Raw genomic sequence first — 12,560 nt, 5'->3', positions numbered from 1 at the left:
CATATTCAATTATTTTCAGTCCATCTTTTAAAGTACTCACTTGTTTATTTGGAAGGGCAATGGTCCCAAAACAGATAAAAATAAAACTAAAAAAAAAACATGAAACCTTACTTTACAAAATCCACACGAAAAACACTCGCTAGTTTGAAGTCAACCTACCCTGGAAAGTTCGGAACCACTCGTGCGAGGTGAAGTTCGGAACTGATGCTATCGCATACGTCTTATGCAGAACATACTGCAGAGGTTGAAGCATAAACATATGACTGCACCATGAAGTTCTTTTTCTAAAGAGATGGCAACTTACACATTCTTTTCTAATTATCGTAGCGCCAGATGTGTAGATGAATTCGGATTGTTAGTGGGGAGAAACAAAATATCTTGAGAAGATATCCCTTCCCCAGTAACTCTTACAACTTACATGAGACTAATAGTATAACTCGTAAATTGATAACTGATAATAACCTGATATCCTGTTTTGGGAAAAATGGCACATTTACTGCCGAGAAGCTCAGCTATGAGGATATCGAGTTTCATCAGAAATCATCATTGTATTTTTCCAACTATTTTCTTGTTTTCAATGCTTAAATAACGTTAGAAATACGTTGTGTTTGGTCTCATTCTTTTTTGAATTACGTGCACTTTACAAATATTTCAATCTAATGAAAGTATAAAGCCAATTGCCGAAATTCATTGTTAGACACCTTTTGGGCTAATATGTGATTCATGCAATAGTTGACCTCCAGCAACTGGGAACTTTGAAGCAGTTAGGCTGAAAAAGGTCAGTGGGTGAGAAAAGGGGGGTGGCGCGAAACACGTTTCTATTGTTCTCGTGTACCTTGATATTTTTTCGAAGCTAAGGTCTTCGTAATACGATCCCTGCACGAGCTGGGACCTTTTTATTTATTTAGGGGAAGAGGAAAGCTTCAGAGGGAGGGAGGCGAGTGGTGAATGGAGGGGGATAGCGGATCTTGGGAAATGCGCTAATGTAACTATTCCACGGCACTAGGCTTCTCCCTATAGTAATTCAATCTCCTGGGGGTGTCTGTCGTTAATAGCCACAAACAGTTCGTATTATTTTCGTCAAACGATGGATGCGGGAAAATTATACGATGGGACCGTGATCTTCAAACGATCAATGCAGGAAAATGATACTTCGGAGAACGATGTATGCGGGAAAAAATTACATTGCCTTTATGGAACATGAAACACGATTAAAATATCAAATTTGATCAGTCAATCGTAGTATTACTATCAAGTTTGAGATATTTTTAAGGTTTCATGGCAAAATTCACGGCTTTTTCCAGGTTTTTTCACGGTAGACGAAATTCACGGCTTATTGGCGGTTTTAAGGTTTTCACGATTGAGTGGGAACCCTGACCCTTTACCCCAATAGAGTATTAGCATGTTTTTGGGAAGCGATCTATTAAAAAAATTAAACCTCGACTAGGCAAAATCCCGAGTCTGAGAATAGTTTGGTTCTTTTTAAGTGAGATATTGGAGCAAGCATCTTAAGATCGGAATTTGACGCTGCAGTAAGAGACCTGCGAAAGAATAAGGCCCCAGGAATAGATGACATTCTAGCAGAGTTAATAAAAAATGCAGGAGAAAAGGTCTTAACTCAACTGTATAAAACTATCTGCGATATGTACTAAACAGGAGATTTACTTAGTACAAGAGAAGGGACAACTTAGTTGGCCACATATTGAGGCACGATGGCCTCATGAAGACAATCGTTGAAGGACAAGTGGAAGGGAAAAAGGGCAAGGGACGGCCCCAAATGAGTTATATAGGACAGGTTATAAAGGATGTAAAAGAGAATAAATATGTAGCTATGAAGAGATTAGCGGATAGGAGAGAGAAATGGAGAGCTGTGTCAAACCAATCTTAGGATTGTTGACTAATGATGATGATTAATTATTAAAATTTGCAAAACCAATGTAGTGCTAAAAAATCAGGCAGCTATATATTCAGAGCTGTGACGTCATTTTGTACAATGTGTATTCAGGCATAGCAAGTTCATTGGGGAGAGACCCTCTACAGTTTATACCGAGTTTGGAGAGAAGACATGGAATGACTCATAGACTGGATTCAACAAAGTGTGTGAAGACTTGTGTAGATTGTGCTAGTACCTCCTGATCTGTGGTTCTTGCTTTTGCATTCGTTTGTAGATCCACTTTGACATAAACATTAATATTGAACCTTTACCATACCTCTTACAAAAAATGTTTATCCTATCTATATACAGCCCTTGTGGTGACTGACTCACTCATGGATACAAATTCCTGACCACTTCTAGAAGTGCTGGAGAGCTGAAATTTGGCACGCTTGCGGGGAACCCGAAATGATCCGGAGGAAAAATCCGAAAACCGGAAGTTTCCGCCACGTGTCGTCGCTAGGACGACAAAATGGCCGAAATCGGGCTTTTTTCGGGGACAGTCTTTCGGTTTTTATTTTACTGCGCGCGAATGGTGTGTGCCACACGGATCGCTAATGCATTTCCTGAAAGCTGATAAACGTGGGCACGTAATTACGTAATGTTGTTAATTTCTTTTTAAGAAAATTGCAGCCAAAATGGCGTCCAAAAATTCGTTTTTCTATTAAACTTTCATAACTTCCGCTCCCTTCGACTTAATTTAAGGTATAGGATAACGAAAATGATTATTATATATGCTTATAACATCGTCTACGAAATTTAGGTAACAATTTTCTTTCGTCGTCCTTGGTTACTCAGAAAAAAATTAAAATATTCCGAAAATCACCGAAAATTACGATTTCCGAAAGATTAACACAAGATTATGTCAACTTTAACCTGACCGATTTCTTTCAAACTTTGTAGTTACATACACTTATTTATTGTCTTTCAAAAAACATGAACGTTTAATAAATGATTTAATGTATTTAACCGCGAAAAAATAAAAATGGCGGGCACTACTCACTTTTTTCGGGGACTGGTTTGCTTTTTATTGTTTTACTCTCGAAATATAGATGTCATAGGGCACACTTCTGTTAGATATGACAGTAAATGAATGTGACCATATAGTATTGTCATCTTTAAACCCCCCGAAACCCCCTAAAAAATTAAAATTTGCACAAAAGTAGCCTTTTCGGGTACTTTTCGTCACAATTCCGCCCTTTTTCCAAGCTTTCACAGTCATCGCTACGGGATTGATGTGGACGATAGATGACCGCTGGCAGTAAAAACCTATAAACCCCCGGTAAACCCTCATACACCCCCACAAAAAATAAAATGTTGCATATAAGTCTACTTTTTGGGTATTTTTCGTGACTATTCCACCGCCCCCAACGACTCATCCCCACGGAATTTATGTAAATGGATGGTGACCGCCAAGAGTACGCACATTTAAACCCCCGGTATCCCCCTTAAAACCCTCCCAAATGTAAAATGTGTCATTTAGTCTCCTATTTGGGTACTTCTCGCAAACATTACGCCACACTACCCGTCCCCTCTGAGGTCTAGATCCGGAATATTTGGTGAGGGCGAGCAACCGTAAACCATACGGGAAAAAATACCAGAAACCCCCGATCACCTCCTGGAACATCGCTGAAAAAAAATAAATGAATTTTAAAGTCGCCTTTCCGAGTAGTTTTCGTCACAATTTAACCGGTGCCCCTACCACTTATTAAAACCCCCGAAAACCCCGTGAAACCTCACAAAACATTTCTAATAAATCGCCTCTCCAGGTAAAAGAATCGTCAGACCACTGTTCCGGACCCCTAGGACTTATCGGCACGGAATTTATGAGAACGATTTGTGACCACTGGTTTAACACAAGTATAAAGCCCCCCGGTATTCCGTTGGAACCCCCGCAAAAAATGAAAAACTTGCCATTAAGTCTTCTTTTATGGGTACTTGTCGCCACTATTACTCCGCGTTGCACTACCCTTTACAATCATCGCTACGTGATCATTGTGGACGATTAGTGACCGCATGCATAACACATTAAAACCCCCGAATCCCCCTGGGCACCCCTCTCGGTGGAGAAGAGCATTAATGAGAACTAAGCGGAGCAGCCGCGGGGGGGCTCCTCGACCCCAAGGCGGCGAAGCCGCCCCACAACGATGAACGGCGAAGCCGTTCCGAGGAGTGACTGGCGTAGGCGAGGGGGAGCTTCAGTAACCTTCGGGGCGGCGAAGCCGCCCTGACGTTCAAGCGGCGCAGCCGCTGTAGACTCCACCCATCTCAACTCACACTCAACCCCTGGGCGGCGAAGCCGCCCTCCAGCGAGGAACGGCGAAGCCGTTTCGAGGAATGAGTGGGGCGCCTCCCTACCCCCTGGCCGGCGAAGCCGGCCCCTAGCTGAGGTGAGATTATTCGAACTTTAAAAGTCTTCGAGCGACCACAAATGTAGACGGCGAAGCCGGAACCGGGGTTTTTAAGGGGCGGAGCCCCTTAACGAGCGCGCGGAGCGTGCGAGTCATTCGAGTTATAGAGACGATATCAATTTCGAGATTTAATAGAAAATGCGAATTACAACTAAAAAATGAAGGAGGAAGAACAATACTCTCATTGATACTAACAATGTTACAGTAAACTCTTGATTTTACGAAGCAGGATTTTACGAAGTTTTCGATTATACGAAGTGATATTGCGGTCCCGGTGAAAAGCCTATGCTAAATACATGGCGCTATTCGATTATACGAAGTTTCGATTATACGAAATTTTTTGAATTTACGAACCTCGGCTCGGTCCCTAGGAGCAAATGGCATTCGTTTATACGAACTACGGCGAAAAACTAGTTACGCCGGCGTAAGTAGCTAAAAAATCAGCGCTTCCAACTGTGGTCCATCAAAAGTGCGAAATCGTAAATGATAATGCAACTTTGGAGAGAAATGGGTCGCCAAAAACCTCACTGTGGGAATTTAGGGGGAGTAGGAGTTCAGTTAAAATATCGCGGCTGACATTATTCCCCTATTTACGTGCCTGTTCGTAAACATAGCATCGACAATAATTCGTAGTTTAACATGTCAGGAAGGTCGCGCGGAGTATTTCGTACACCCCTAATTAACCCTTTGCACTGCTGTTAACGTACTTCGAAGACTACTTGACTATTTTTCGCCGAAGCACTTCGAAGGGTCCCTAATCCGGGACCCTTTCCTCGACGAGCTCACCCTCACTGGCCCCTGAAACTGGGCTATTTTTTAATGCATTACCTGACGCAACCCTGGGTTTCAAAGGGCAAAGGTGCCATGGGGGGGAAAAGAGTAAAGTGCGTGTTACTGTGGGGCTGTGCGTCAACCAAACGGGCACGGACAAAATAAGCCCGTTGTCATTGGGAAATTTGAAAGGCCAAGGTGCTTAAAACATGTAAAATTGGAAGCCCTCCCAGTTTTTTCCATGCAAATAAAAACAGCTGGATGACCCGAGAAATTTTCCAGCAAACGGTTATACGTCTACAGAGAAAAATTGCTGGAGAGAACAGCAAAATTGTTTTAATAATGGATAATGCCACCGTTCATAAATACGTGGAAGATCTAAAATTGGCTAATGTTCGAGTCCTCTTTTTACCCCCGAACTCGACTAGCAAGTCCCAGCCCTTGGACCAAGGCATTATCCAGGATTTTAAAGTCCTATACCGGAAGAAGCTTGAGCGGTATTACTTGCGATGGATCTGTATGTATACATTCATCTATTTTGCTCATGTGCGTTTGGATATCGATTTAGATATTTTTATTCATGATTATCATCTTTTCAAATCTATTTGCTACTTTTATAAATGGGAACAGAAATTAATAACATCCCGAAATGGAGGTTGATACATGCAATCCGCGCCATAATATCTTTTCGTGTATATATTGGCCTTTGTGAATGAACAACTTAAATATCTTAAGTACTGGGCTCTATTTACCGCCAATTTATATTTCAGGCTTCTCGTAATGAAGACGCACTTCCAAGTCTAACCATGAACTTTCTTCTCACGCGCTTCCCCGTTCTCCCATGCTGGGGTTCTGTCTTTCAAAAGCCTTTGTCCCTTCCCTCCTGCCGCCTTTGGCTGATCTTGCTGACACCCACCTTACGCATCCCAAACCCCTCCTTCCCCAGCATTTCCCATTCACTCCCTCCCTAAGGAGACTGAGCTTGTGTGCGTCGCAAAAAAATACGGCCCCCAAAAGTAGACTGAGGCAGAGCTGAAGGCCATTTCCCCACCCTTCTTTGTCCTGCCCCCTTCACCAGTCCTTGTGCTGACCACACTTCTTCCCTCAGGCAATCCCCATCCCACTCTTATTCACCCCACCCACTGGGAACGTTCCCAGACAGTGGAGAAGGGCATGGTTCATCTTTACCTGCAACGGGGGGAAGTTATTAACCGGAGAGAGGCGGAAGAAGTATCTTCCACTATCGGGAAAATGGTGCCGCGCTTATAATTGTCTCTCTTCTTCTCAGCTGACTTTTCAATTGAAATTAATTTCTTTGCTCTTTCCACACTATATTTATTTACGATTATGGCGCGACTATTTTTTAGTGCTAAAACTAAGAAAATCTTTTCTCTATGTCAATGATCCTTTGCCTAACTTTCAATACGGCGGAGAAAGGAACACGAAAACTAAATGAGGTGACGGTACAGGTTTTTGCGTGTCATTTTTTGGGAATTCACGCTAGCGAACCAATACTTAACCACGTTGAGAAATGATAAAACGTCTCTTGTAGGAAAACAATCAATGTGGATAATAACGTTTCTATCTGTATTTCTCCGATACTGTAAGATGTTTCTCCTGTCGTTTTCCGGTTGGAACCTTGCTCCTGTCGGCATAAAAGGAGAGAAACATACTATATGAACAGGTCACCTCAAACCCGGTAAGAAGAATACAGTCCTGATGAAGAATTAAGTCTTTTATGGCAACGTCTGCGAAGATGATGGAACACAGTAGTCGGACGGAGAACTCAAACAGAACTTACTTCAAATATTCGCCAGAAGATAATCACATCCTACGTTATTTATGATCGTAATTGAATCTCAGTGAAAATAGAGCACATTCTGCTGAAAATACGAAGTAACTCGAAATATTAACTTACGAAGGTTATTTTGGAAACGGGCTAAGACCCTTGTTTTTCTTTTTTTCTCGTCACTGAGCGATAGAGGGCGACATAAATGGCGGTTAGGCCGGCTGCCGCTAAAATTCCGTGGGTTTCAGAAACAAATATCTATCTTTTGCATACTTAATAGTAGCTATTGGCTCCTAACCACAAATTTATTACTGTTAATTCTTATAATAAACATTGCAATTCATTATTTGATTACGTTTTCTGAACTGGTCGGGAATTTCTTTAGCGATCGTTGATGTTGAAGTATGAACAAGAAATGGGAATTTTATGGTGGTATAATTATTTAACGATTTTTCACATCACAAATCGATAGCAAAAAGCCTTTTCTATGAATTATACCGGGAATAACCACCGAAAACATTTAAATAAGACCACTAAAGACAAAAAACGGCGGAAGAAACAAAAGCGAACATTTTTTTCGTGACTTATGAAAAAGGTTTGAATTTACGAAACTCGATTTTACGAAGTGCCAATTTTCCGGTCCCACTGACTTCGTAAAATCAAGAGTTTACTGTATTATGAAGCTCTCATTTTTACCCAGTAAATCGTTGGTCCTGATGAAAAGTCTAATCCAATAAATAGTAAAAGAAATGTTACTACAAAATTAAAAACTTCAGTCCCATTGGTAATAAAATGAACTTTATTACAAAGTTCCAAGGGTAAGTAATGGCATTTAGGTGGACATACACTATGCAATATTATAATCATTGGGATACGTTCAAGTTCTCCTCGTATACTCAAGAGCGTTAATTATGGTTCTTTCTTTATAAGGAGATACTTCAGTATCCACACAAAATCATGTAATAAGCATCATTCCTAAGGAAAAATGGTGACCCACTCATTACCGATCGTAAATTGGCCATATGATAAATCCTCTTTTGACAAACATTCCACTTTCGGTGATACGAACATTCAAAATATTCAAGCGCGAACAAAATTTCAAATTTGGCACCTATGGAGTTGGCTGATGCGATGCAGTGTGGCATAGAGGAACATGCAATTTGGGCACAGATTGACACTTTGTTCAGTCTGAACAAAGTATCAATCTGTTGTGAAGTCAGGAACTGTTCAGCATTTTGCCCATTTTTCCTTCCCACGGTCAGCAAATTTTCTGTTGTGTCGCATGCGATAGATGAGTTAATTGCAATCGTGAGTTAAGGTAGAAATTGTAATGCAATGCAGAATTCTGCAGGATAACCACACTTTTCGATGCCTTGCATAGGTTAATCAACTCACGAACTAGGTCTCGGAATGCATCTTGTACGTATATCGAGGATTTACTTCATTTCTTCATAATATAAACACTTATATTGTAGTGGTCCCAACTCACTCCCTTCCATTAGGGTTCAGCCCTTGGCCTTCCCCATGAGATTTGACCTGGGACGATGAGTTGGAGTCCCGCTAGATAAATGAGTTGCTGTTCAGCCGTGACAGATAGTGAAACCGTATGGTCGATGAGCGAGTGATGCCCCATCACAACCAGACTTTAGTTGCGAAAATGATTAAGGGCACAGGTATAGTTCCCCGGGTTCTGTGTCAACCGCATCACTATTCTGAGAGAGGCGTATGATTTTATTGAGGAAGTTTGGCGATTTTGGCAAGATAAAAAGAATACGTCTCGTTCACAACACAATTTAATGCAAAAATAAAGAAGAAATAAAAACCCTTTTCCACACACGGCATCAACTTCAACAGACAAAAATTAACCCTTAAAAAACAGCATCACCTCTAATACTACAAAAAGGAACCCTTACAACCGCATCACCTCCAAAAAAATAATTTAAACAAAATAACAAATTGGGACAAGTTCCAGGACGCCACCTTCAAGTAATGCCCATTGTTGATACACTTTTCAGATAGAAAGTTGCACTAATAGTTCACTAAATTTGGTCCTTTTTTTCTTAAGAAATTAATGAGAGGGGTAACAAGAGACACAGTGGTTTAGAATTTTTAAAATACACACAACCAAAAAAAAGCATAGGGGGCCAATGGCTATTAAAATGTGGGAACCATAACAACACGTGGCTATGGGAATTCTAACAAAGCTTTGTTGAGCGAGAATGAACCCTCCACTGATCCTGGATGTCCATAGGTCAAAGAGGCAATGATATCTTCTCTCTATAATGTCAGGAACACCACTATTCTACAGGGTTCTGCTCTCTCTTGTAAAGGTTGCTTTGGGTGAATTTTGCCCAGTGCGTGACGGGTGGGAGTTTGTGTTCTTGCAAACTGAGAAGAGGAATTCATGATCTAAGGATGGATTTCTGCTCAATCATTCACGTGCAATAATCAAATAAACCACATATTGCATTTTAATCATCAATATTGAAGCTAGCTTCCAATAAGCCACGTCAGAACACTTTATTTTCACTATTTTGAGAAGTGAAAGGAAAGAAGGCACAAAGTTCGACTGAAGGGGAGTGAAACACAGATGTAGGAGTTGTGACACACAGACGGGAAGGAAGTGGGCTGAATGGAAGATTGAACCCTGCCTTAGATTCCGGGAGCAGCAAGATGAAACTGAGGTTGCGAAATGGGAAGGAAAATTTTGGATGCTCAGTTTTTTATCAAGGGTGACATAGGCACACTATCTTCGATATCTGCACGTTTATTGAGGATTTTTTTAATGAGTCCCAAATGCCACACTCACACTGAATTTTTCAATTTTGTTCCTATATTTTAGTAACTTCAATAAAGTACTAAGTGAATTGCATACTTTTTTGCAATTTAGTACTTTAACTTAACATTTTTCTTCTTTAATGGCCCTTCATAATAGTCAATATCACAAGATTGTTTAAAGATTTGCACACAAAGGTAACGCATTAATAGTTGCAGAGGAAAACTCCCAGAGACTGATTAACATAGGAAGGGTTGATGGCAGAGCTAGGGAGGCATAGCTAGCAGGAAGGGGGGGCTGCCTGCTGTAGTACAGGGATGAGTTCTGCTCAGTATTTTGCAGGGGAGGGAGTTCTGGGTGATGTTCTAGTCTGAGAAGAAGAGTTTAGGTGCTAAGGCTCTTGGGCACTCAATGTTGGCTGAGCTCAACTTTTAACCTGCGAGGATCTCCTGATAGACCCTCGTCTGATCTAACAGTAATTATGTAAGGTTTTGAGCTCAGATTATCAGGCCCTATCCCATCCACTAAGCCTCGCATCTTCACCATCCTTCCAGATGGCTGCAAGCCACAGTGGTCATTTTAGTCTTGCTAAAAAAATTTTAAACCTTCCTAAAAACCCAAGAGTAAGAGCTTAAGATAGATATAAAAATAATTTAAAATTGATAAAGCTTTAAAAGTCTTGAAACAAAAATTTCATTGCCATAATATTTTATAGCATCTAAGAAAAGGTTAATAATATATCTTGCTTCAAGGCCAACTTCATTTCAAGCAGAATTCATTTCAGTACACCGTTGTTGAAAGTAGGACTTCGTCATAAGAAAGTTCCCTCTCAGTTGGCAAACAGCTTTAAGTTGGCTATACTGTTCTCCAAGAAAGTCTTCTTATGGAGGGCTACATGCTAAATGCCATTAATCATGTTGTCATTGAGGACATTATCGACTCTAATAAATTACCTAGTTCATCAGAAAGTAGCGCATTTAAGGCCAGCTAATAGAAAAAATAAAGAATAAATTTGAATTAGCACTTGATGAAAAATTATCATCACAGCATTTATTAAAAAAATCAGTTGACTAGATGCTGTATATCATTCTTCTGCAAAGCTAACAGCAAACTGCCAAACACTATTGACATTGAGTATTTTCTTAGCAGTATCACTGTATTTTCTGCAGTTCACTTCTCGCTTCCATATTCTTATCTTATTTTTCATCCCAAAATGTCTTATCGCATGATTCATGGTTTGTGCAAAAGATTTTGAAACAATAAATTTGATTATTTCCGGCTTTACTTCGTGAAAATCCATTCTGAACAATAAAAAGTTATGGTACTTTTTATTGTTCAGATTTTGAAACACCTAAAAAAAATCTATTCTTATGCTAATGACGTATGAGGATTGCACATTGATGTCAAAGGCTCCCTACAGATAGTTTATTGCTCATCTCTTCCATTAACCAGCATTTACTCAATAATACCAATGTGAGCCATTTTAGTTCAGAAAATATTAAAATAAATTACCTCCTCCAAGCCAAGAACTTTGGTTATGCTATTATTTAGAGAGGCTTCGTAGTACTCCTTCTGCAGATCAGTCATGGGAGCATATACAAGGACTTCTTTCTTTGGTGGCAGAAAGATATCCACTTCTGACTTCATCCTTCGAAGTACAAAAGGTCTCAAAGTCTGAAATGCAATAACAAAAATGTTAAAATACCAATAAAAGGAACAGATCTATAAGAATTAGCATTAAGACCCTAACACTAATCTACAATAATGGACCTAGTGAAAGTAATGGACAACTATGAAAGAAGAGCGGCAATACCAAATACAGCACTTCACATATTTTCATTTACTTCTATTGTAGAATCTTCAACTCGTGGCACTCATTAAAGGGCTACGGCCCTTAAAATCCCCAGATCCAGCTTTGCCATCTAACTTCGTGGGTATTCGAACAATGTTTTCACGAGTAATGGCTTCCTCGGTCAGGTGGTAGGGAGAGGGAACCACAGCTGCGCCATTGGCGGCTTTGATGGGACAATATTTGGAATGGCTTCACCATTCCTCGAAGCTCTGCTCCCAAAGTCCCCGAGGGCAAACTATGCAGGCCAGGGGGAAAGGGCAGAGCACACAGTGCAGGGCTTCACCGGCACACTCCTCGTAACGGCTTCGCCATTCCTCAATGCCGCCCCCCAGGTCCTCGGGGCCACTCTCACTGGCCAGGGGGTAAGCTGGCTCTTTCTACAGGTTTTGATTTTAAAAATTCAATATTTTTACCCTATCTGTGTCTAATCTATTCTTATTTGATAGAAATATTGCCTGCAGTACTGAACAAGTAAGTTAAATTCTTAATTTAATTGACAACTTATTTGCATGCCTCACTGCTCAACATGCTGTGACATCATGGGTAAACTGAGCGCTGACTTAGCCTGCGTGGAAGATACATCCGCCGTGCAGGTGCTGCTGTGCACACACATGTAAGATGGCTTTCAGACAAAACAATTTCCTGCCAGCCGCCATTCACAGTACATCACGCGACGTTGCACGGAGTCGTCTTGTCCGAAAGCCACTTGAATTTCACATGAATGGTGGCCGGCAAAAAGTCATTTAGTCTAAAAGTGGCCTCCATGTACCATTGTGTGTATTTCATGCCTAGACAGCACATTGCCAGGCCAGATTGAAATGCACAGTGTGGACGGCGCCCGATGAAAAGTCAGCTCGTTCGAAAGCATCCTAAGTGGGTACGGAATTATTACAATTTTGGCGAGAGCAATAAAAAGAGATAATGAAGTTAAATTTTATCTCTTTTCAACAGAACAGGTGCTCACAGACTTCAATGACTGAGACTAGTTGATAATGTCTGCAACCACCAATAGCTAGATTTCCATGAGT

The 12,560-nt window shown here is 40.7% G+C and overlaps 1 protein-coding gene across 1 annotated transcript in view; it reads right to left on the bottom strand.

Annotated features, from left to right (window-relative positions):
• Window positions 1-12,560, bottom strand: part of LOC124171489 (lymphoid-specific helicase-like) — a 58,075-nt gene that overhangs the window by 20,028 nt on the left and 25,487 nt on the right. Inside the window, exon 9 of the mRNA XM_046550665.1 lies at window positions 11,193-11,354. Coding sequence (XP_046406621.1) covers window positions 11,193-11,354 — 162 coding nt within the window. The remainder of the gene's footprint in view (window positions 1-11,192; window positions 11,355-12,560) is intronic.

The sequence above is a fragment of the Ischnura elegans genome, chromosome X (assembly GCF_921293095.1).
Source record: "Ischnura elegans chromosome X, ioIscEleg1.1, whole genome shotgun sequence".
Lineage (NCBI taxonomy): Eukaryota > Metazoa > Arthropoda > Insecta > Odonata > Coenagrionidae > Ischnura > Ischnura elegans.
The sequence above is the reverse complement of the archived record's forward strand: the minus strand, read 5'-3'. Positions and strand labels throughout refer to the sequence as shown.